The sequence below is a fragment of the Podarcis filfolensis genome (genome assembly GCF_964270895.1).
Source record: "Podarcis filfolensis genome assembly, chromosome: 17".
NCBI lineage: Eukaryota > Metazoa > Chordata > Lepidosauria > Squamata > Lacertidae > Podarcis > Podarcis filfolensis.
The window spans coordinates 31599526-31626239 of NC_139621.1; the positions used below are offsets into that span (position 1 = coordinate 31599526).

General features: G+C 44.1%; 1 protein-coding gene across 1 annotated transcript in view; it reads left to right on the forward strand.

The window, feature by feature from the left end:
- The first annotated feature begins 1304 nt into the window (after positions 1–1304).
- Positions 1305–26714, forward strand: part of CLCN1 (chloride voltage-gated channel 1) — a 100114-nt gene continuing 74704 nt past the window's right edge. The window contains exon 1 of the mRNA XM_083593034.1: positions 1305–2320. Within this exon, the coding sequence (XP_083449160.1) occupies positions 2270–2320 (51 nt within the window). The 5' untranslated portion in view covers positions 1305–2269. The remainder of the gene's footprint in view (positions 2321–26714) is intronic.

Sequence of the window (26714 nt, forward strand, 5' to 3'; positions counted from 1 at the left end):
CTGGCGTACTTTTTTTTTTTTTAATCCACTAAGGAGGCATGGTCTCTTTCTCTATATCTGCAGTGCAACTAGGTTACAGAACAGGCCTTTTACCAAAGAGCACGGGTACAAAACATGATTGATTCTAACCCTGGAGTCATGAATGTGGGTAAAGTTTTCAATTCTGTGTAGTTGTGAGTATGAGCCCTTTGTCTGGAGCATGGGTAGGCAAACTAAGGCCCGGGGGCTGGATCCAACCCAATCGCTTTCTCAATCCGGCCCATGGATGGTCCGGGAATCTGCGTGTTTTTACATGAGTAGAATGTGTCCTTTTATTTAAAATGCATCTCTGGGTTATTTGTGGGGCATAGGAATTTGTTCTCCCCCCAAAAAAAATATAGTCCACCCTCCCACAAGGTCTGAGGGACAGTGGACTGGCCCCCTGCTGAAAAAGTTTGCTGACCCCTGAGCATTCAAAACAGGGATCCTCCTTAGTGACACCTGTGTAATCTTACGTTGCACTTGGTTGATTTTACAGGAGAGGAGTCTGGTTTATGATAGCTGTATAGATAGGGTTCTGACCTCATGTGACCACACTTAATCTTTATTAAAACCACCATGCTCGCATGAATTTACCCCCAATAATTATAGTACTTGTTCACATGGTTGCATTGGATATGATGTCCTTTCCTCCATATCATTATCTGGCCCACAGCATACTTTGAATTTGGAGGTTGCTTATTAAGAACATCTAATGTCTTAATTTGTAAATACCCAAATTAAAGGATTTAAAAACCAAAGGAAAAGCCATTTAGGTTTTTCAGAAGAAAACAGCCAAAGAAAAAGGAAAACTGTAGCCTCAGGGAAAGTGGAAAGGAAACACTTTCACAAATCTATTAAGCAGACACTGGGATTCTTATGAAAACATCGATTGCATTAATAAGTAAAAATGAAAAAGGTCACTAAAATTGCCGGGCTAAGGAGCTATTATTTTGCATGCTTTTGCTCATAATTATAGTTGGCTTGACTGAGTTGAAGGATTCACTTTAGTAACTGAAGACGAGTTATGCAGAAACCATTTTTAGTATGTATGTAGTGTTGTGTGTGCATATTTTATTCAAGGTACTCCACCATTAAATAAACCTTTAGGAATATGATTGTCCTGGGCTACCTCTTAAGAGAAGAACTGTTGCCATCAAAGGAAAAGTGGTTTGGTAATATCCATGTTTTGCAGTCTGTACTCTTCTGCTAAATAGGTATTTCAGAATCCTTCTAAATCAGTGCAAGTGGGTGGGGGGTGGGTGGGCTTGATAGTTCCACCACCTTCAGACGTTCCAGGGTGGCAGTGGCCTGGAAGAGGGCATTCTCCATGTGATTCTCCCTATGCTGTAGAATTCCATCCCCACAGGTGCACTGGGCTTCATTACATAGATTTTGTCATAAGCTGAAGATGCACCGGGTAGGCAGCTGGACTGGTCCAGATAATTAGATGTGCATGACAGAAATCTGAAACAGCCCCTAGAAAAAGGTAGCCTTAAGTAAAACAGAAAAGGAATTGTTTAGAATGGGCATTGTGGAATAGAACAAGAACTAGTGGGACAAAATTATGGAAGCACCACATCTCAGCCCTAAGCATGTTTACAGTTACATCCTGCTGACTTCATTGGTGCTTATTTGCAGTAAGGACTGTGGCTGTTGCCTGCTTATGAGAACAATCTCTGAAGCCTGTGGGATTTGAACTTAGCTTCCCAGGGGATGCTGTTGAGAGTCTGTCAACAAGGGCATTTGAAATATACAAAGCTTTGGATTATGGACTGTAATGGTAATAGCTGGGCATTGGCACCTTTGCCACTAGGATATCCTTCTCAGTCTAATAATTTTGGTCATTCTTCGTTCTTTTTTCCAATGCTTTTTCCATGAGTCAAACAAATGTCAACCTCCGGTCCACCTCCACCAAAACCCTACCGATCACCCTTCCAGTTCTGGAATCATTGGCCTTGGACAGAAACAACCCCACTGGAGCCAGGAGAAAGAAATCTTATCACCTTTTAATTTACTGGGCTGACTCAGTGCCAGAGCAGCAGTTAGAGGCATTAGAGCAGAGACACGACTGCTGTGTCAGAGCATGAGCAGAACCAGGGCATCTGGTTACACATCCCCCCCACAGTGAGCCTTTAGCTGGAGCCCTCACAACTTCAGTTTTGTCCCATTCCATGATCCTGCAACCGGGAAGCAGAAGGGAAGGCACCTCCCTCGGGATGCCCAGTTTCCCCATTTGCAAACACTGGATATGACTGGGGACAACCGTCCAAAAAGGACATTACAGTATCAGCAGACACTGGTGAGTACACTGGTGTTGCATACTTCTCATTTACCTGGGCACCAGCCAGGGAGCCTTCAATTGTTGTCTCGTACCCTGTAATCTGCCGCTTGAGAACCACTGTTTGGGATGCCTTTAGTTGTCCAAGCATCGCGGAAAACCAGTGTAAAACGTGAAAAGTCATTCCTACACTTCCTGGGTGGAGTGAAAATCCTTTGATAGTTTGAGAGGCAAAAACAAAACAAAAGAAAAACAGAGTTTCTCCCTCCCCAAACAGGTGTCCAAGCAGTTAAGTTCACTTAAGAGATAATTTGCAGTTTGGTTTTTGCCTGTGCTGGATTGGGAGGTAAGGTTGTTTGAGGTTCGAAGTTAGAAATACTGCCATTTAGCTTCCAGCTGAGGTGAAGAGTTGCCCCAGGATAAGGAAAAGGCAATAAAACCAATGCTTGAGTGCTTCAATCTTTGTAACGCCCGCTGCAGTAAAATTACTCTTCTGTCTTCCATCTATTGTGCCGGCAGCTATAATGTTTGGGTGGTTTGAGGTTACATTAGTCTTCTGTTCTGTGTTGCTAAGCAGGAAAACGTTCAGCTCTTAGATTCTGTATTCTGTTTTGATTTGTATAATTTTGGAAGATTCCTTTCTCCAGGGAATGCATGGGGAATTACTGATGAATATTATAGAAAAGCTACTTCTTTGAATGATCACTGCCAGTGACCTGTATACTGTGTTGCAAAATAATGAGTGCTCTGTGCTGTTGTGCAGAAATGATTAAGCAGTTTGCTCAGACGGGCAGTGGTTATCCAAGGTTTGGGGCAGAGGTCTTTCCCAGCTTGTTACTGGACAGTCTTTTAACTGGCAATACCTGAATGATGATTCTGTTCGCTGCCTTAAGCATGTCAGTGGAAAGGCATTACTGTCTTATCAATCTAACAAATTAAATTCTCAAGACTCCAGAAAAATTTTAATGATGGAATCACAAGAGATGGACAGATAATGTGGGGAAAGTGGTTGCATGACACATTCGTTGTAATCACATGTTTTCAGATATCTTATATGCTGAGAAAATCTTTGGTATACACCTTAGAAACTGTGTAAGAAACTCATATATAGAATCTAGGTGCCAAATGACTCCTTAAACCAAGTTTGCAGTCACCAAAATGGAATGTCTAGTTGCCATTTTGGGGCAAGATGGCTGTAAATTCTTATTTTTTAAATGATGGACTGACTGATTGATTCTCAGTTGAACATCTGGATAGTTCAGATGACAATCTTGAAATAAGCTAAGAGCTCTGAGAAGAAAAGTTAACTTGATCCAGGGACAGTCCATACCGACTTCTTTTTCTTAATGGTGACTGGTTCTGCTCGAGCTGCACAGAAAAAGCATTTGGGTCTTGAAATTCATTTTGATGGTGCAGGTAAAATATAACTGATAAAATTCTACAGGTTGTGGTATTAGTGTGTGAAAACAGTCAAGATCTAATGATCCCCAGGCATGCACCTCCAGATGGTGGAGATGTCAGGCACCCTCCTGGTGTCCAGGTATCTTCACTTGGTTGCAAGTGGCTGATAGCCAGGTGCAAAATGCACCTGGCTCCTGGTTAATTTCAAACACTGGTTAGAAACATAACTTACTACTTAAATGTTTTAGTCGTAATGGAACAAACTGATAAAAACGTTGGAATTGTATTGGTTTGTAAATTTCAATTAAAAACAAGCCAGTTATTGGCAAGGGATATCCTTTCTTGGGGCAGGATTTTGGACTAAATAGCCCACTGCAGACCTCCCTACACCACACCAAACAAGAACCCTTCATGCATTCTCAATGGTGTACATTCATTTCAGTGGATGCGGTAGATTTGTGGAAATGCTGTTGGTGTGTTTGGGCAGTGGCGTTTTGTGGACACAATAAAGGTCCCATGCCCATTAAGAGTTCAGTGGGATAGTGTTCATTATGGAAAGGATCGTAGAGTGGACCTACAGTTAAAATAAATTAGCTGTACGTCTGCAAGACTGCGTTATTACAGGTTACCTGAACAAGCGATATTTAACAGGTCCTGAGAGAGACTGACAGGCCATAATTCATAACATAGCAATAACTCAAGGCAGCTTTATTGCATTACAGTTAATGCCAAATACCCAGAAAAGCTTCAGCTTGAAGGCAGGGATACTTTGTGCCAGCTGTCATCTACTAGGCTCATTTTTTAAAAAAGCGAAAATAAAATAGTATAATCATCACCCAAAGAATTTAATCACATTGATTTATTCACACAAAGTGAAGCATTTTGGCATAGCTGTGATGTGGGTTGGGCTATGAATGGGTGTAAGATTCTTCTTCAGCTGAGATATTTGGCCTGTAAGTAGGGGCTGGCTCAAACCAACAAGCAGTACTCGTGGCTATGAGGGTTGCCAGGCTAATTGGTATAATTTCTTTGGGGGAAGAACAATTGTGCTGATATTAGCCAATAGTCCTTGCTGTGTTATTAGATGCCTGCTGAATACTCTCCACCCAGAGACTTGAGTTGGCATCCGTCTGTCTTGAGCAAGTGTTCCTCCAGGGGTGAAGTCAAACCGCTGTTATAATTTAACTAATAATTTTTATTATTATTATCTATTACCATATGTAACTAACTATACATGCTTTTAAAATTTTGCTGATTTTATCTATTTACTGATAATTATATTATTTTTGTATACTGCTTAGAGATTCTTAATGATGTTTACTGTTTTTTCTAAATAAATAAAAGCCTTCCTGTGTCTGCAAACAGGAAAACTCAAGATGGTGAAAACATGCCCCTTTCGCCCACAGGATGGAGGGAGTAATTGTCTGCTGTTGTCATGCATTTTTACTTTTATTTTATTAATTTGTTGTTAGTTGCCTTGAGTGCTTTTTTTAAAAAAGCAGAAGAGAGGGATTTAAATAGTTTTTAATAATAATAATAATTGTCTTGTAGGGCAGCAAAAATAGCTTGAGCTGGCTCTGCTGTATATGAAATATACCACTGACTCATTTGTGTTTTGGAAATGCATTTTGAGAACGGCGACTTTCTCTGTGACTCTGGTGAGTGTAACATTCAGTAGACCAGACACCAGTCTGAACTCAACCACTTTCATGCAAGCATCTCAAATGCAAAAGAGAAACATTGGCACCACTTTGTGACACATTCCACTCGAGGCCACATACCCTACTTTATAGAGGTATGTCCCCTGTTTGGAGAGTAGGGAGGGTTTTGAAGTTTCCCCGTTTAACACCAGGGTAGCAGGCTGAGGAGGCACATAAGTCACCTCGTCATGAACTTCTTCGCTATTGGAAGAGTCATTGCATTTCTGCTTAAATTTCTGTAATTTATAAATCTGCATCTATCCTTGTAAACTAGTATATGTACATATTCAAATCCATGCCCTCTTTTGTCTCTTTTTGGGAGATTCATTTCTTCAATGTTGGCATTGTGCTAGTGACCAAACTAAGCTAGAGGCTCCAAGTTAATTGAGACTATTTCGGAATTTCAGTTTCCGGTGTTCATTACAGACAGATCACTTCCTTGTGAGGTTTAGACATGTGATATTTTTTACTTTCCACACAAGTGGTGGACAGGTTATAACAGCCACCTCCAGAGGTTCATGGATTCCTGAAGGGCACTGAAGAGTTTCCAGTTAGCATAGGCAGTACCCTTGTTGAGCCCTGGTCACTGTGTGGAAGTTGGAGATGACCTGGTAGAAAGGGAAATGCCATGTGAGAAGCAAAGAGATAGAAGGAAGAAGAGATTTTTGATGGGCTGTACAGGCAATCCCAGTGCATCTTCTTCTGATGCCCAGCTGTTGCTGGGCACCCTTTTAAAAAGTGATAGATGAGATCTTGTTAAAGCTCCATTTAGATAGTCCACCACTTTCCCCTCTTGCTTAAGACCTCACTGTGGTGGCCACTCCCTTTGCTATTTCAAAGTTGCAGGAACTATTTGCCATCTTAGGGCTGTTTGGAAGCTTTATGCGGCGCCAAATGCAGCTGTCCATGTGTCAAGCTATATTTCTTTTGGGTGTTGGGTGTGTCCCAGTTTCTGTGCCATAAAGGAATGGCAGCAGAGAGTTCTCTCAACGGGTGGTGTAACAAATCTACTCCACTTGCTGAAAACAGCTGATGCCATTTTTACATAAACTGTTTTCATTTGTACATCTATATAGGATGAGAGAGGATCTACCTCATTCAACCCTAAAGGTAATATTGGAATTTCAGCCTTGTTAAAAAGTGCAATAGTCACATGTAATATCATGGAGGTCTTTTTATTTCCGAACACCTTAGAGTTGATGCAGACCATCTCCAATCTAGAAATGTATGTCAGGGCTCTATTGATCCATTTGTATGGTATTCTGGATATATGTGGTCCTTCATTCTCGCATTTAAAGCCCGAAGTGGGCATTTGTTTAGCTAAGAACTATCTCCAGCACTGAGAGATGTTTAGGGAACCAAGATGGCTGAGCTTGGCTGTTGCAAAATATGCTGGCAGACAAACATGAAAGCACTCTGGTAACTTTCAAAATGGATTATTGCTATAGACACCCCCCATTAGTCAAATGTTTAGTCATTAGATGCACTGAAATAAATGAATATGACTAACTTAGGTTGATTCTGAATAGAACTGGGCTGAATACAGCTCAGTGTTTCTTGTTTGTTATGTTCCTATTTATTATTGGATCTAATATTACCCAGCTGATATTTTGACCACATGGAATGCTCATTGTCTTTCAGGTCTGAGCACAGGCAATAGAGAGTTAAGGTGTGCTATAAAGCAATGAAGTAGCAGCAGCAGCACTGAACATTTTAAGAATCCTAAGTTGCTCCTGCAGGAACAAGGGCAGCAGCAAAGTCTCCATTTGGTTGCCGGGATAATTTCAAGTTGTTAACAGTGTCTCAGGTTGCTTACTGTCAACCTGTTTGTTGAGCATTCATCCTGATTTGCTTGCACAAGATGTGCAGGGAGGTTAGATGAGGCCGGCAACTTAATGAGCAGTCTTTCTGATTTGTTGTACAAGATCACCAAATCAACTTTTAATTGTGTGAAGGTGAATTTGCTGGAATGTGATTGAATCCCACTCCAAAAACAGTGACCGTCTTGTTAGTGCCGTCTGAGTCAGGTTTGACTAATTTGCACTAAAAAAAGGCAAATTTACTGAATGTGCCGCTCCCATGTGACACTTCTCACTTGATTAGGCACTTCACCTGAGTGTTTCCAACCATTATATACCAGCTTCTTAAGGTGTAGGGTGGCTTTAGAGTCCCTACCTCCCTACAGCTACTTTGTTCCACACTGGGCGGCTTGAAAAAGTACCACTGAAATTTAGGTAAAGGTAAAGGACCCCTGGACGGTTAAGTCCAGTCAAAGGCAACTGGGGTGCGGCGCTCATCTCATTTCAGGCTGAGGGAGCGGGCATTTGTCTGCAGACAGCTTTCCGGGTCATGTGGCCAGCATGACTAAACTGCTTCTGGCACAACGGGACAGCATGAGGAGTGTCAGAGCGCATGGAAATGCCATTTACCTGAAATTTAGGTACACTGAAATTTAGGTCACCTTCATAGAGAATATCAAGCTGCTGTTGAGCAGTTGTGCATGCAGGAGAAGGAGCTGCGGTTGAGCAGCTTCTCAAAGAAGTCACTTGGGCTTATGTCGGGGTGGACAGAGACAGAGAGACTATTGCAAATGCATAAACCTAAAGTGGCTATTTGGCTCCCACACTTTATCCAAAATCACTCTGAATATTCAACTTTGATTCCTCCTTCCTTCTTGGAGTTGCCCTTTGTATGGCTTTATTATTTAATGCTAAAAGGTGTATTCTACCAGCTGGCCCGGATATGGCATCTAACCAACAACAGGAATAGATGTGCAATAAAAAGTGATTCAAACAATAAAATATTAAACAAATGAATTATTCAAGCAACCTTACAAAGTATTAAAAACAGCCAGCCAGCACTGAAAAAACCTTTCCAAACAGCCAAACTAAACGTGTGGCAGATTCTCATGATCGGGAGCCCTGATTCATGCTGAAAATAGAAGTAAGCAGTGGGAGTGAACACTTAATCTGGAGGGGAGAAGCAGAAGGCAGGGGGTGGGTTACTTAACCCTTACCCTCCTGCTGCTGTTCCCCTGCACTTCCTTCCCCCATCTTTCCTCCCCAACAAGCACATCTATGCAGCCCTGCTTTGATAGCCATTCTCCTCCTAGCTTGGTCCTAAACAGGAATATATTTACTAGCTGCCTGTCAGTCCTCAGTGAACTGTCCAAATTGGCCTCGCTCATCAGGGAGCAAACTGAGGAGGAAATTGTTTCTTGTTGCTGCTTGTCTTGTCTCTGACAGTGAAGCCACCTGAGGCAGGGCCTCATCTGAAATTCTTAGCATCCAGGGAGCCACATTGGACATTCACACAAGCTTCAAAGGTTGACACCAAAGGGTGAATTGAAACTAACTGGGTTTCACCGAAACTCTCTTGAGGACAGGTGAAGCGTGCTCACTTTTAAATACCTGGCTGCTGCGTTCTAGATAGCCAGCCAGCTAAACAACAAATTGAATAATTATTTGTGGGTGATGGCTGGCGGGATGGCTGCTTTCATTGAGGAGGCTTCCCCAAAAGAGCAAAACGAGAATCTGATTTCAAATGATAGATAACATAACTTGTCCACGCAATTTTTTTAAGTATCTAGGTCTGCACTGTGCTGTTATGTGCAAACAGTGGAAATAAAGCCCCAAAGCCCACAAGTTGTATCCAGATATGTTGGTCATGCCCAGTGGATCCCCTCTGAATAGAGCTAACATTGGATTCAGCTACATATCTTAATTAATTGCAATGTGTAATTCATTGCAATGCGTATGACAGTCATGAAAACATGTTTGCTAATTTCCTTGGCCTCAAAAATATGAGATTCAGTGTCATGTTCACTCTGTCAATGGCCATATTTCATGATCCCCCTGCAACTCCAGTGCATTGTGGGAAATTTTTGGAGAAGCTTGTTCAGTGTGGAACACTGACCTGACAAAGCCCATCTATCAATGGCAATTGCTTCATGAAGTCATTACTTGTTATATTTATAGTACATGGCTGGCCGACTAGGACCAGTTGAAGATTTTGACACACTTTTCATAAGCAGCTTCATGTTGAGTGCATTGCAGGAAGTCATCCAAGAAGTTACCACAACAGTCCTCATCTTGTTTTTATGCTGCGATTTGTTTTTGTTTGTTTGTGCTTTGAGCTCTTTGGTTAACACAGGATAATTGATTAAAACTGCACGCTTCCTTCTGTAACGTATTGCATTGAGAGTCAAAACTATAATTCCCAAATGGGAGCCCTGTCCTGATCGCCATCCTGAGTGCACCAAGATACACCTCACTGCTGTTGGTACAATTTGATACCCCAGACATGTGGTTTCCTTGTCAATATTCCTTCACCTTGTTTGCCCGGGAGACTAATTTTGCATGACACTTTTTTCACAGTTCCTGCCACCGATCATCACAGAGGCTCGCATCCAGGTTAGTCAGGTGAAATTGTTCCTGCAAGCTGTCAGTGGCTTGACGTGCCTGGCTCCTTGAAGTTTCTTTACAGCTGCTCCACAGGAGAGCACTAGGCTCCCAGCGGAGTTTTAAGTCACATTTTAAATTTAAACCCCTCGCATCCTTAAATGTGGCAACGCTCGTAGCTTTGGACCAACTCATTTTGCAAACCACATTTCAGCTCCAGTGATGTATAAATAATCATTCCTGTAGTGTTACAGAACGTTTTGTTAACAGGATTTACTTACTAATTTCAGAAACCCTGTTATTAAAGATTGTCAGTGTGGCACAAGTATACCTGTGTTTATTCTACAGTAAATCCAAATGAGTTCAAAGGGGCCAACTGAGAAGGGGGCAACTCCAGAATGAAGTGAAGACCAGTATTAGGAATTGTTACAAAGGAACTGGGCATAATATACTATAACAGAAAACAGAAAGAGCAAACTGGGATGAGATATTTCTCCTCTTCACTATCTTCCAGAGTCATTCATGCAAGTTAAGTGTGAATGTACATTAAAAACCCCCAGTGCATTTGACCTTCATTGTGCAAATAAATACTTTGCAAAACTGCTTCAACTTTGTGGGGTGGGCATGTCTCCTCTTGGTTTTTGCTGTCAGATAGTGGGGTTGTGTTACATCTGTGAAAGTTGGGAGATGCTTTGGATATGACTTGTTTTTCCCCTGTTTATGGCATGGAGGGTTTGAGGGTAAAGAGAGGTTATTTTATAGGATGGATGGATGGATGGGTTTTTGCTGCACCAAGAGACTCTGGCCAGGAAGCTGAAGGGCCTTGGGTGGCTTTTTCATCACTCTTGTTGAAGGTTACAACCTAGGTTACAGCCTAGGAAGAGAGCAGAAAATACTGGAAATAAACCACTGGCTGCATAGGTGGTATCATCAGGAAAGGTTTGGCTTCTTGGATCATGGTGTCTGCTTCCTTGAGGAAGGACTTCTGGCAAGAGATGGGTTGAACTTCATAACGGTTGGCAAGAATTTGTTAAGATTCTCACAAACCTGATCAGGAGAGCTTTAAACTAAATCCTGAAGGGGAGGGAGACAATATTACAGACAACAGGGGAACACCTAGTACTGGGGATAATTGTGCCATTGATGCACAGAAAACTACCAGAAGGAAGCAGCTAGAAGGAATAACTCATGGTTTTAATTGTCTCTATGCTAATGCACAGAGTATGGGTAACAAACAAGATGAATTTGAGCTCTTAATGCAGGATGGCAAATAAGACCTAATAGGCATTACTGAAGCCTGGTAGGATGAGACTCATCACTGGAATGTAGGAATTGAGGGGTATAACCTGTTCAAAAGGAATAGACCAAACAGGAAAGGAAGAGGAGTAGCATTATGTGTAAAGGATGTGTACACTTGTGTAGAGATCCATGGCCTGGAGCATGGAAGGAAGATTGAGAATATATGGGTAAAAATTGTAGGAGAGGAAAACAACAGTGACCTTACTGTGGGTGTCTGCTATTGACCTCCAAGCTAGACTGCAGATTTAGGTTATGCCTTCCTAGAGCAGATTATCAAACATTCAAAAAGTAGAGATACAGTAGTCATGGGAGACATCAACTACCCCAATATCTGTTGGAACTCAAACTCGGGTGCAAATAATGTACGGTCAAACAAAGTCCTCGATTGCCTCACTGACTATTTCATTTCCCAGAAGGTGGAAGAAGCAACATGGGGGTCATCTGTTTTGGAACTGGTCCTCACCAACAAGGAGGAACTGATCAACAAAGTGGAAGTACTGGATACCTTGGGAGGAAATGATCATGTCCTCTTGGGTTTCATGATGCAGAGGCAAGAGGGAGAGTTGAGTACCGTTGGACATGCACTTTGGGCTTTAAGAAGGCTGATTTCAAAAAGCTCAAGGAACTACTAGGTGAGATACCCTGGTTAGAAATACTCAAAAAGAAGGGCATCCCATTTTATGATTCTTTTCTAATTTACTCAGCATGAACAGCCAGGTCTGGTCAGATGGTTCACCACCTCCCCTTCCCAATATGTTTAATTCTTTCTTTCTGAGGAGATGCTCTATATTCCTCCTTCGTTTATGTCTCTCTCTCCCTCTCCCACTTTCCCCTGAGGAATATTCTAAATTTGCACACACAGTCACTCTCCATTAGTATATATGTGTGTGTGAGAGAGACAGAGAGAGAGAGAATTACATTTCACTGCTGTATGCCTCCCTGGCTGCGTCACTGCTGCAAGACTTAGTTCTAAAAATATTCCACCATGCTCTGCTTCTAAGGGGTAGGGTGGGGATCCTCTGGCACATTGTTCTCTCCCTGTGTGCTCCAGAAATGAATATTGGAGGGTGGAAAAGGAAGGGAGGGCAAGGGGCAGAACTGACAGGGGATCCCATTGCTAATTCTAGCCTTGGAGAGAGAAAGGCCAACCAGCCGGATGAAGACTGAGCCAAACTATGCAAACTAGGATACAAACAAATGCCAGGTGTTTGCTCCAAGCAAAGTGGAGAAGGGATTGAGCCTTCTCCTCTTGCTGTGGTTCGGTGGGATCAGACATTACATGGGAGTTATTAGAAAGTGCTGTGAACTGCTCTCAAGGAAATATGGCCAAGTTCTTGCACTGCAGGGATGGGGCAACAAGGGATGGTGCCCATTTGGTGGAGGCAGGCAAGGGTGGAGAGGGGAAATGGTTTATGTTTTCAATTGTCTGCAAGAGGAACTGGACTTGCCCACTTTGCTCCTTGGCCTCCCTTGTCACCTTTCTGTTCACCAAGGCCAGATTTATAATGGTGCAAGTGGTCCAATTGCAGAGGGACCCAAGTAAGCCTCTAGCCCTGATGGAAGGAAAGTTATTAAGCAAAATGTGCAGGCAAGCTTCTACATGATTTCTGCAAGATAAGCCAGCCTGATTGCTCCCGTATTTCAGTGTTTTTAGCCAATGAATGAGGTGATAGATGAATTAGTTATTTGAGCAATAGGCTATAGGAATTCCTGGTGCCCTAAAAAGCTACTGTTTTGCATTTTATTTCCTGCTGCTTTTTAGTGCACTTTTCTTTCCAATCCTTGGGGCTTCAGTAGTTCTTAAAGATGTCATGGAATCACCCTTTGTCCTTTCTTTACTCCAATGTGATTTTGGCTGAGAGAACTTACTCCCTGCAAGTGAATTTCCACAAATGCATAATTTCCCAAAATCCAGTCATTGAGAATTCACGGTAAAGGTAACTTATAATACAACAGTCTATATATTTACCCACCTTTTGCAGCTGTTTTATGCCTCTTTCTGCATCTTCACAATAGCCATGTGAGGGAGGTTAGGCTGAGCGTTGGTGAATGACTCAAGTTTGGAAGGGAGCAAAATGACAAGAATTAAGTTTAAAACAAGAAACTGCACGTGCTCAGAGTATTTCCTTTCTGTTTGTTAAGGGTGCTAAAATGTTTTTGCATTCTGTTGAGGATTGTGAAACTTCACGTGCTCAGGCTATTTTTGGTAACCCACAGAAGCGTATGTAATAAGAAGTTTCTCTCAAAATATATTTTCTGTTACCTTATTTCATGCATTCCTTTGGGGGGGAAGGGTCCCCCTATTATGAGGCCTGCACCAGGGCCCCTAACCGCTTTAACCTGGACTTGTTGACAATACTGTCATAGTTGCCTTTGGGGTGTGCAGGGCTAAGAAAGAGATATCATAATGAAAAGGAAGAGCAGGGAGCCAGCAGGGGCTGTTTAGCTTCTGGGTGAGTTGAACTGATGCATTTAAGAAGCGATTGCTTTGAAGACGGATGCCCTCAATTTCTCTCCCACCCCCCAAAGGCTGCAGGCTCTTCTCAGTGTTCTAGAGGAAAATCAGTATTAAACAAAGGGTTTATTTTTAAAAAATAACTGGATTCTTCCAAATGTATTGAAAGGCATATGGGAAAGAGGACGGGAAAACAGTGTTCTGTTAATTGCACTACTATAAACTTCACAGCGCCTTTTCCATTTCATCCCCCCACCCCCAAATCTGCCGGGTTAACTACTTGAGATGAACAATACATCAGGGTTATCATACATGACCTCCACCCTTCCTTCAGTAATATGGGTATAACAAGACTGGGTTACTTTGCATCCCTCTTGTAATATGAGCAGAATAACGCTGGACTTCTTGCACACCTGCATTAATTGGTTTTTTTTAATGGAAACTGGAAATCACTTGGTTTTGTATGGAATAAACCTGAGCTGGAATGATCATGAGCTCCTGTCTTTGCTAATACGTTTTGCTTTTGAGTTGACATATTACATACATCTCAACAGTGTTTTTTTCTTCTTCTAAAATGTTTTGGGGTAATCTCATTTTGACTCAAGAAAATCGCCGTTTTGTAGTTCAGACCAGGAAAAATAAATACAGTAAATGGGCAAAAGTACAAAGATTCACAAGATGTTTAGGGGTCTGTGCCCCCCCCCCAAAGAAGCACTGCATCTCAGTCACTGCTATGCTACAATCTGGGATACCTTCATTGTTTTCTTTGGGGAAGCAATCAACTTTTCCACCAGGGAAGATCAGCAGTAAAGACAAAAACAAACCAAGGGTCCATAAAGGGTGTTTAGCCTTTTCTTTGTCTAATGGCATAGATCCGCATTCCTAAATGTCAGTCCTTGCTACGTTCCTCGATTAAAATACTGAAGCTGAGGTGGGAGGCTAGCTTTCCATCAAACAAATGAGTTCGATGAAGCCTGCTCATTTTTGTTTCATACGTCAGGTTCTACAAATATTAGAAGCTTTCTGCTAAAAAAAGGGGGGGGGGGAGAGAAAATGGAATTGAAGGAATCAGGCACAGCAGAGAGGACACAACTGAACACCCATGCCTGAGATGACTTAAGTGGCTACTGTTAATCAGTGCTTTTTTCTGGGGGGACGCAGGGGTACGCACACCCCTAAACATTTTGTGAATCTAAGTTTGGCCTCATTGAGGGGCAGTATTTCAATATGAGTAGGAAAATGAGAGTACCCCTAAACACTTTTTTTAGAAAAAAAAGCACTGCTGTTAATTCAGACATACAGTGGTACCTCAGGTTAAGAACTTAATTCATTCCGGAGGTCCATTATTAACCTGAAACTTCTTAACCTGAAGCACCACTTTAGCTAATGGGGCCTTCTGCTGCCGCCGCGCCAGCACTGCTCGATTTCTGTTCTCATCCTGAAGCAAAGTTCTTAACCCGAGGTACTATTTCTGGGTTAGCGGAGTCTGTAACCTGAAGCGTATGTAACCCGAGGTACCACTGTAATAATCATGTCAATGGCTCCACAGTTCACCGCAGGAAAGCGGCAATGAAATAAATATGGCAAGGTCTCATTCTTACACTCATACCAAGCAGGAAAGAGGGGGAAAAGATTCCCCCCCCCATTAATGTGTTAGTCTGCAACAGACTAACCAGGCTTCCACTCTGGCAATCAAGCTGAAACTCTGCAGGACTGTTTTGCAAGAGAATACATGTCGTTGTCACAGGAAAAGAAGATTAAACCTTCAAGAGAGTGTCGTTTGAACCTCCAGTGTATTGACCCTGAGACATGGATAAAAATATAGGTAGTCTCTAGGAAAAGTCAGATGTTATCTGAAACGTGGAGAAGGATGACCTTCTCTGAAGGAGGCACTCAAGACACATCATCATCCCATAGTATCAAATGTATATTGTCAAATGCATTTGGTGCACCTAGGGAAAGGGCAATAAGTCTGTCCGTACGCGAGAGACCAACTTTTCATTTCTCTCCCTATCCCCATAAGCTTCTGTTCTGATTAAGTTTAGGTGAAGTCAGGAAGTGTCTGACCTCTCCAGGAGCCAAATCGGGCTCCAGTAGGAAGGCTATCGGATTACAGCCCTGAGCAACTTTGGACCAGGGAAGCAATATGTTTGAGGTTGCTATGACACTGGCTGCCAAGCAACCCACAGCGTTTTCACAAGTGGTGCTAAGACACTTGTGAATGTTGCTAATGCAGGGCAGAAAAAGCAGGAAGGAGTCAACTTGAAACGGAACGTGCATTGCAGCCAGTTACAACCAAATGATAGATTCGAGGAAGATAGTGCCACAACAAATACAATGGCATGCAGACATGAAGAAAAACTATTCCCCCCCCTCAATTAATGGTCAGTTTCAGCTAAATGCGGTTCATATTGCTGGTAGGGAAACCGCTGTCATTTCATACAGAAGGGTATATTATCCACTAGTCCGGGATACAAACCTGTAAACTGCAGTCCTCACTCTGGGAATAAGCACCATTGAATTCATAATTTCTGGATTGACATGGTTAGGATTGCAGCCTTAAGCTCCTTTTAATAAAGGTTAATTGAGAGAGGGAGAGGATGCCCCCTCTATCTCCTTTCTCCACAAATTGCCTAATTTTATACACCTCTATTATGCTTCCCCTGATGTGTCTTTCTGAAAAAACTAAAAAGCCCCAAATGTTGTAACCTTTCCCCCCAAGGAGAATTCCTTTAGCCCTTGATCATTTTGGTTGCTGTTCCCACCTCTGCTATATCCTTTCTGAGGTGCAGTGTTCACAATTGTACCCAGTAGTCATGACAGGGGTTTTCTTGCAGAAGGAGACAGCCAGGTTGCAGATCTTAGCACAACTTTTAGAATGATGTTGTTGTTTAGTCGTGAACGACTCTTCGTGACCCCATGGACCAGAGCATGCCAGGCACTCCTGTCTTCCACTGCCTCCCGCAGTTTGGTCAAACTCATGCTGGTAGCTTCGAGAATGCTATCCAACCATCTCGTCCTCTGTCTTCCCCTTCTCATTGTGCCCTCCATCTTTCCCAACCTCAGGGTCTTTTCCAGGGAGTCTTCTCTTCTCATGAGGTGGCCAAAGTATTGGAGCCTCAGCTTCACAATCTGTCCTTCCAGTGAGCACTCAGGGCTAATTTCCTTAAGAATGGATGCATTTGATCTTCTTGCAGTCCATGAGACTCTCAAGAGTCTCCTCCAGCACCATAATTCAAAAGCATCTATTCTTCGGTGATCAGCTTTCTTTATGGTCCAGCTCTCACTTCCATACATCACTACTGGGAAAACCATAGCTTTAACTATACAGACTTTTAGAATATCCTTGCCATTTCTGGCATGACCAAGGGCCCAACCTTCAGGGCTCAAGTGTGTCATCAAGGCTCCTTTCTCAGCCTTGATTCTTTCTACTCGAAGGCGTTGAGGACTGAACCTGGAGCCTTCTGCCATCCAACTCTGTGCTCTGCTAATGTGGCCCCTTTCTAAATGTACAGCTACCAAGGGATGCTCCCTGACAGCCCACATGGCCAGCAAGAGACAGCGTGCTTTGTGCATTCTGTATGCCTGGCTTCCCGGACGAAGCATGGGAGTGCCCCAGGACAAAAGCTGCCTGGTTTTTTTTTCTCTGGGGAACTTCTGACATTCCTGATGCCACCTAAACGACAAGCCCATCCTAGATGAACAATGCAACAAGGGGACAAAGTTCAGCCATTATCAATTATACATCCTCTTCCAAATCTGCTCTCTGCGTAAGTTACAGCCTTGAATGTGTCGCAGATAAGAAGATAAACAAGCGCCGTGACGAAAGACTGATTTAGAGAATGTAAGATCTGCTAGTATATTCACACTGGGTTTTGAAACTGGGGAGGCTTCCCTCGCCTGCTGCCATCCAGATGTTTTGGACCACAGCTGCCATCACTCATGGCTACCACAAGTTTAAGAAGGCTGATCCACACCAGTCATTGTGTTTAACACTTTCCTGCGTTGCTATGTTTTTCTCAAACTACTCCTTACGAGATGTGGATGGTAAAATGTGGTTTTTATGTGGTTAGTTACAGAAGCACAGCACCCCTATTTCTTAACTGTATCTTTTATTACATTTATAAACTCCCATATCCTGTAGGATCACAAGTTGGTGAACACACACCACAACAAACTAATTCAACCATCGTTTTTTAAAATCACACTAGTCCAATAAAAACAGTTCAGTAGCAGCAGCAGAAATAACTACAGCCACTCGCAGACGTCTCCCAAAGGACTGTCTGGAAAGATGTGCTTTAAAAGCCACACATAATCTATATAGGAGGTAGTTGCACAAACTGGGAGGCGGGGAAGGTACCAGAGGGAAGACCCTCTCCCACATCACCACATAGTGAGCCATGCTTACCAATGGGAACAAGAGACACGCCTCCTCTGCACATCGCAGGGACTGACATGGCTGACATGGAGGGAGACACTCCATCAAATCCCTGGGTGGATTTTGACATTGCGCTACCACAAATTTCCCATCTGTGCTAAGCGTGTCAGCTTGCCTTACTGAACATTCACTTCTTTCCTTACCCTCTGGGGGGTGGTTCTCACCCCTGAGCCACTTTTGAAGGGTGCTGGGAGAAAGCCCCATGGTGCATGTGGAAGTCCTTGCGCTGGGGGGGGGGGTCCTACTGCTTGCAGGACTTCTTAGATGAATAGCCACTCTGGGTGGCTTCCAACTGAATATTAAAAACAATACAGCGTCAGACATTAAAAACTTCCCTAAACAAGGAAGACAGTTGTCTTTTAAAAGTAAAATAGTTGTTTATTGCCTTGACATCTGCTGGGAGGCCGTTCCACAGGCAGGCGCCACTACCGAGAAGGCCCTCTGCCTGGTTCCCTGTAACCTCACTTCTCACAATGAGGGAACCGCCAGAAGGCCCTCGGCGCTGGATCTCAGTGTCCAGGCTGAACGATGGGGGTGGAGACGCTCCTTCAGGTATACAGGACCGAGGCCGTTTAGGGCTTTAAAGGTCAGCACCAACACTTTGAATTGTGCTTGGAAACATACTGGGAACTAATGAAGATCTTTCAAGACCAGTGTTATATGGTCTCGGCGGCCACTCCCAGCCACCAGTCTAGCTGCCACATTCTGGATTAATTGCAGTTTCTGAGTCACATTCAAAGGTAGCCCCATGTAGAGCACGTTGCAGTAGTCCAAGCGGGAGATAACCAGAGCATGCACCACTCTAGCGAGACAGTCTGCGGGCAGGTAGGGTCTCAGCCTGTGTACCAGATGGAGCTGGTAAACAGCTGCCCTGGATACAGAATTGACCTGCGCCTCCATGGACAGCTGTGAGTCCAAAATGACTCCCAGGTTGCGCACCTGGTCCTTCAGGGGCACAGTTACCCCATTCAGGAATCCTACCCAGTGTCTCCTAAGTTGTTTAGGACTTTGTACAGCTGAAGTCAGCACCTTGACTTCGGTCCAGTAGCAAATGGGCAGCCCGTGCCCCGTTTGTGCTGGGTCAGTGTTATGTGATCCCTTCTTGCCGTACCACTTAAAACATGTGCGGCTGCCTTCTGCACCAGCTGCAGTCTCTGGACTGCCCTCAAGGGTAGCCCCATGGAGAATGCTGTGGCTGTTACTCCCCAGTCCTTTAGTTCCTTTTCTTGACGTATAAAGAGAACGTGAGAGCTCCATTCTCTATTAAACAGAGGCATTACACACACACACCTGCTTTTTTACTATAGCCAACATTACATCTGAAGTAGAAATGATATGCGGCAACATGGGAAACCTGAAAACGTAAGGATATGTGTGAGAGAGAAAATATATTGCTTTGGGTTAAGACCCTTCTGTTCCTTCCTTGCCTTTATGAATTCCCTGTTTCACCAAATCCTTGGTTAGGACGATTTTGCCTCAGTGTCTTGTTTATTTAGTTATATTACAGTTGTTTACACCCTGTATTTCAGGCTCCGGATACTTCTGAGGCAGCGTGCAAGAAACGTCAAACCACACTTATTAAAATAAACAATACCGGCCTATGAAAAGTAATTGGGATCCTTTTCACGAAGCAGTTAGTGGTGGTCTTGGCGGGGGGGCACAGTCCAGAAGCAACAGACTCGAAGGTGGGTTTCACTTGCCACCCCCTCTTTGAGAATGATGCAGGCCTTTTGCAAGGCACTTGTTTTCCCCAAAGGTAACAGTAGCAGAACTTCCCACTAGAGGGAGCTCGGCAAGAATAGTAACTGCAGTGACTGGTGAGAGACAGACGTTGTTTAAATCTCAAGCGGGAAAGCATTGGGCAAAGAAAACTCACGCATAATGATAAGCCAACTTTTGTCGGTTTAGGGTGATTTATCAGAAACTCCTTCCCTGGTGCAAGTGCGGGGGGAAACAAATTAGGAAGCCTTGGCTTCTCCTTATATCCAAATTAGGGTTTGCTTTTCCCTAGCAAACCATAGGTAAAGGTAAAGGGACCCCTGACCATTAGGTCCAGTCACGGATGACTCTAGGGTTGCGGCGCTCATCTCGCTTTACTGGCCGAGGGAGCCAGCGTACAGCTTCCGGGTCATGTGGCCAGCATGACTAAGCCGCTTCTGGCGAACCAGAGCAGCTCACGGAAACGCCGTTTACCTTCCCACCGGAGCGGTACCTATTTATCTACTTGCACTTTGACGTGCTTTCGAATTGCTAGGTTGGCAGGAGCAGGGACCGAGCAACGGGAGCTCACCCTGGCGCGGGGATTCGAACCGCCAACCTTCTCATAGGCAAGTCCTAGGCTCTGTGGTTTAGACCACAGTGCCACTCGCTACCTAATCTGAAGCCATGGCTTGCTAATTGTGACTTCTTGGGCAGCCACAAACCATGATCCTTAGTTCGAACATAAAAAGAAGACAAGGGTTTCTGGTTTGTTTATTCCAATTGCACCAGCGGTGGAAAAAAGGCGCAACACCAGCATATGGCTTAATCCCAATAAACAAAAAAAAATCTGGTTTATTGTTACAGGGGCACTTGGCCAGAGATGACTGCTAACTAAATCCAAACGTTATTCATTACCCTGCCTTTTTTCTTTTTTTTAACACGGTGCTCAGAAATGTTACTTGGAGAAAAAATTCAATTCTTCTGGGGAAACTGTTAAGGTGTTTGTCTGAGACAGCACTCTTTTTAAAAAAATAAATAAAAATCAGCTGATTTCCAGTAGTACTGGATGTTTGTGTCTGCTTTGCTTCCTTTGGCATTGTGGACAAAGACCAATGCAAAGTTAGTTGCACCTAAGCCTGTTGATTTCAATTCTGTATGGTGTTAAGCTCATAGCTGTCAAGTGTCCCTTATTTGAAGGGACAGTCCCTTATTCCAGGGCCATGTCCCGCTGCTGTCCCTTATTGATGGATGTCCCTTAAATGTCCATTAAATGATGTCCCTTAAATTTCAAAGGAAGCAGCTCCTCTCCCTCCCTCCCTGCTGGCCAGGGAGGAGGGAGGCTCCAACTGTGTTGCTTGGCTGTGTTGCTCACCCAATAAGAAGTCTAAGAACGACTGGGGGGTGGAGCTTGCATGCCTTGTGTGTGGCTAGTTAATGCAAGCTAAGGGGTTTTTTGGATGCTGGACGCCATTTTGTTGCACGTGCTGCTGCAAACTTTGCAGTGCAAAGCCGGGCCGGGGAGCCATCTTAAGTTGAGGCTGCATAGGCCTTGTGGTGCATGTGATTCAGATTCTATTCAATTGAACCTCTGGTTACAAAGTTGGTTGGACAGTGTTCTCGAAGCTACCAGCATGAGTTTGACCAGACTGCAGGAGGACAGGAAGACTGGAGTGCCTGGAACAGGTGAGGCTGCAGGTCCCTTATTTTGGCTGCTGGTCCCTTATTTTCAAGGCTGCTGGTCCCTTATTTTCAAATCTGTAAGTTGACAGCTATGGTTAAGCTATCAAACACAGTGGTACCTTGGTTTTCAAACGTCTCTGTTGACGAACATTTCGGTTTTCGAACACTGTAAACCCGGAAGGAAATGCTTCGGTTTTTGAACATACCTCAGAAGTCGAACATGCCACATTGCGTTTTCCGTATTGAGGCTTCCGTACGGAGTTTTCGGTTTTCAAACGTTTCAGAACTCAAAGGGTCTTCCGGAACTGATTACGTTTGAAAATCGAGGTACGACTGTATTTATTCATGCACTTATTGCAATTATTTACACCCTACCTTTCAGGATACAAATCCTTCTAAGGCAGCTTACCAATAACATGAAATGATATCTGAATACCACTTGCTAGGAATTAAGGTAAAGGTAAAGGACCCCTGGATGGTTAAGTCCAGTCAAAGGTGACTATGGGGTTCTGGCGCTCATCTCATTTTCAGGCCGAGGGAGCCAGCGTTTGTCCACAGACAGCTTTCCAGGTCATGTGGCCAGCATAACTAATCCGCTTCTGGCACAACAGAACACCGTGACGGAAACCAGAGCGCACGGAAACGCCGCTTACCTTCCCGCCACAGTGGTACCTGTTTATCTACTTGCGCTGGCATGCTTTCAAATTGCTAAGTTGGCAGGACCTGGGATGGAGCAACGGGAGCCCACACCGTCACGTGGATTCGAACCGCCAACCTTCCAATCGGCCAGCCCAAGAGGCTCAGTGGTTTAGACCACAGCACCACCCTCTCTCTGGCGCTAGGAATTATAAGCAGGGAATGTGATGCTGCACTCAGGTCTTCCTTACTTCCCATAGGCGTCTGGTTGGCTACTGTGAGAAAACAGGGTGCTGGCCTGAAAACGGGGTCTTTGGCCTGATGTAGCAGGGCTTTTCTTATGTTCTTAATTTATAAATAAATAAATAAATAAATAATTTAAAGCACAACTATACTATTAACATAAACATTTTTAAAAAATCAGCTGCTTCTCACAGAGCAGTTGGGGGCAGAAAGGCCCTGTGAAGTACAAGAAGCAATCTAGACAGTGCAGGCTCTGAGGTGGTCTTTGCCTGCACCCTGCCGTCTCCTGATAGTGGACGGGGAAAGTGGATTAGTTTTGTGCAAAGTGTTGAGCAATCGCCACAGGGGTGACACGGCAACAGCCTTTTCTCTCACCCACTTGAACTTCACAACAGGTAATCCAGCCATGAAGCCAGACATTCCTGTAATTAAGCACATTAGTCAAACAGCACACATCGCACAGGATGAAAGATGGGGAAAGATCTGGGAGGCGTTTGCTCCCACACACAAAGGGGAATTGTGTGTCCTCTTGTGCGTGCGCACGCGTACACACACACACACAACTGAGCAAGGAGGTTGTTCTCAGATGAGATTTTTAGGCCACACACAGAGACATGGAGTTGAGCAATTTAACTGACCTAACTTAAAATATACAGTACAGCTAATTCGCACTGTAACTTCCCACCAGAGGGGCCTCTTCATCACAGTGGCCTTGATCTATCATAAACATGTTTAAATGCCTGAAATATACTCAGAGTCGCAAAGTGATTTCATGCTCTTTATTGAGCTCATAGTGGTGAGAAGGAATGAATGAAAGTCCCCTCAAAGTATCTGCTTTATATACATTATTTACACAATGGGCTGCACATAATTGGCTAATTCCGGAATTCTACTGTAAGCCAATCAGGTTGTGGATTCACTTCTATCTGGAGCATGATTGGGTGGTTCCTGCCAACCAATCATACTGCTGCATTGTTCTAGGACCAATCAGACTGCTGCATTCTGAATCCTATTGTTCTAGGACCAATCAGACTGCTGCATTCTGAATCCTATTGTTCTAGGACCAATCAGACTGCTGCAGTTTGAATCCTATTCAACTCAGTACATAACAATGCCTCTTTATATCACCTTCCTGTTTGTACTAGAGTATCATTTCCCCCTGCAAGGTCAGACATTATCCAGAGCCAGAGGGTTTGGCAGGCTATTGCCCAGAATGCTCATCTGCATGATAAATTAGTCTATTCTGCCTTTTCTTCTGTTTGCATAGTGCTCAGGCATTTTATTTGTGAGGTATATATGCGTTTATGCCTCATGAATGAAGAAAGAAAAGTCTCAGGTTTTGTTGTGGTTGAGAATTAAGGCTGGGCTGAAATTCCCCCCGCCCACATTTCTCAAAAGCATCGTCATCATCACCCACTCCTGAAAATGGGGGCTGATTTTCTACTGCTTTCTTTGGAGTGGGGTATTTTAAGGGGGTGATGTTGCTGCTTGCTTAACCTTACAAGTTAACTGTCAGTCGGGGGGAAGGGGTGTGGGTGTGTGAATTTAAGCCCCACACTGCCTGCAACAGCATGGGTTGTGTCTTTGCGATAGTCTGCTGGCTATACTTCCCATAATGCTTTAGGAGTGATGTCATGTCACATTGCATTGCGCTGCACAAGCTTCCAGGGCATTTCAGGAAGTGCAACTGGTAGGAAGATGTCGAGTGAGCAGGCTCCTGATGCAAGTCTAGCATAACATAGTCTAAAAACAGAAGACCATGAAGCATCCTGGCCACAATGTTTTGCATAACCTGCAGTTTCCAAACTGGGTAGATGCAAGGTAGAGCATGTTGCAGTAATATAATCTATTATAATAGAAATAATAATAATAATTCTCACAGTGCATTGCAGCCTGTCAGAGGGCGGTGGTGTAGTTGTTAATGGACTCCCCCTCTGCCTGGTTCCGGTGGTAGAACGCATGGCGGGCAGCAATCTTGGACGGCTTTGGCGCGTAGTGGTTGCGGAGCTTCTCTTGAATTGTGTCCCACCGTGCTGCCTGGATTGCTACAGGCGCAACCAATGCTCGGGCCGTCTCAAACACCTCAGGCCCACAGAGGCTGAGGAATAGGCCCCACTTACGCTCCTGTGATACTTCCGTCAGCTCGTTGGCTTGGAGGTAGCAGTCGAACCGAGCGAGGTAGGAGTCCCAAGATTCAGAGGCTGGGGCAAACGGCGGTAGAGGCACAAGTGAAGCCATGGTTCTGATGCCGATGTGGAGGTGATGGATGGAACACAGTGCTCTAGACAGAACGGTCAGCTCTGAATTGCTTCTGTTCAGTGATTTCACTCAGTGTTTCAGCTCAGTGATTCAGCTCAGCTCAGAGGCTGGCCACATCTGGCTGTGCTCTGATGTCCATCGATCCCACCTTTGTCGCCATTGTTAAGTTGTGGGTGAACATATCAGACAACACAGCGATTCTTCAAACAGCTCTTGTTTATTCACAGGCCAGAACAGAACTGAACTGGAGGGTTCAGCCAGCCTGCTTATATAGAGCTCCACTACAACGCAACAGTAACCATTTTCTGTAACTATCCAATCACTGAACGTCACTTTCAATCCCTTATTTGCATATGTGGACCTGAGTGAAAACTACCTACAGTATCCCCCTGCTGGCTCAGAGTGAGAACTTCAGTAAATCATCATCATCATCATCATCATCATCATCATCATCATCATCTGCCCATCTGACTAGGTTGCCCCAGCCACTCTGGGTGGCTTCCAACAAAATATTAAAAACACAATAAAACATCAAACATTTAAAACTTCCCTATACAGGGCTGCCTTCATATACCAGACAGATACCAGTATATCAGACAGACTGACATCTGATGGGAGGGTGTTCCATAAATGTCATTGTGACCATCTTCTCCAGGAGGGGCTCAGTTGGCACACCAGTTGAAGCTAAGCAAAGGCACTTCTGGCCACAGCAGTGGCCTGCACGTCCAAAATCAATGTCGTATTCAAAAGCATCCCAAAATTGCAAACCTGATCCCTTCGAGGTGTGCCACCACATTTAGAGAACATTGTACTCCCAGTTTTGGATCACTTTGTCTCCTGCCCATCAGGACCTCCGCCCTGTCTAGACTGGCGATACCTAACTTTAAAACCGCAGATGCCGTTTCGCAGCAACTGCATGCTTGGAAGCATGTGGGACAAAATAAGGACCTGAGGAACCTCACAGACCAGTGTCCAGGGGGCCGAGAATAAGTCCCTCAGCACCACCTGGGAATATTCATTTAAGGATGACGAGAACCACCGCAATACAATGCTCCACAGCCCATGTCAACCAAAGGACTCAGGAAGATATTATGGTCATTGGTATTGAATGCAGAACTTCCAAGTGTCCCTATTTTCCATGGATAGTCCCAAATTTACAAATGCTGCCCCAGCTTCTGATTTGATCCCAGAATGACCTGCTTTTCCTTAGAACATCCCTATTTTCATTGGAGAAAGGTTGGAGAGTATGGATTTATGTGACCCCCAAGCTGGGGTGAGCTGCCGTTGCTCGGTCCCAGCTCCTGCCAACCTAGCAGTTCGGAAGCATGTCAGAGTGTGAGTAAATAAATAGGTACCGCTCCAAGGGGAAGGTAAATGGCTTTTCCGTGCGCTGCTCTGGTTCACCGGAAGCGGCTTTGTCATGCTGGCCACATGACCTGGAAACTGTCTGTGGACAAACGCCGGCTCCCTCGGCCAGTAAAGCGAGATGAGCGCCACAACCCCAGAGTCATCTGCGACTGGACTTAATGGTCAGGGGTCCCTTTACCTTTACCCTTTATGGACTTATGTGACCCCCAAGCCAAGGAGATAAGTAACTATACAACCTTTGAAAGCAGTATAGGGAAGTTTTAAAATGTTTGATGTTTTATTATGTTTTTATATATGTTATATATATTGGAAGCCGCCCAGAGTGGCTGAGGCAAACCAATCAGAAAGAGTGGGGTATAATAATAATAATAATAATAATAATAATAATAATAATAATAGAATAGGACATCCCTAATTTCTTTGAAGTAATGTCTTTGAAGGGCATGTGACTGCCATTGTTCCAGCAAAACCAGCAGGTACACACTCCCCAAACCTGGCCAAAACTCAAAAGAATTCAAAAATCTGCCCCAACCACATAAAAAGAGGGAGTGGGGCCAGTTTTTAATAGCAAAGCGAATAGGAAGGTAAGGAAGGCAAAATCCCAAACAACAGCATATCTCTTCTGCAGTCTGCCCTCCAAAGTGCCATTCTCCTCACTTAAGCTCTTATCCCTCACAGGTATTCAGGTGAGAGAAAAGAATTTGGAAGGAACAGCTGTGGGGAATTCCGTAAGCAGTGGATTGGGGAAGTTTATGCACCCCTCACCAACAACGCTTCTTTGCTGTTAAAATGGTCACACACACACACACACACACACACACACACACTTTTGATG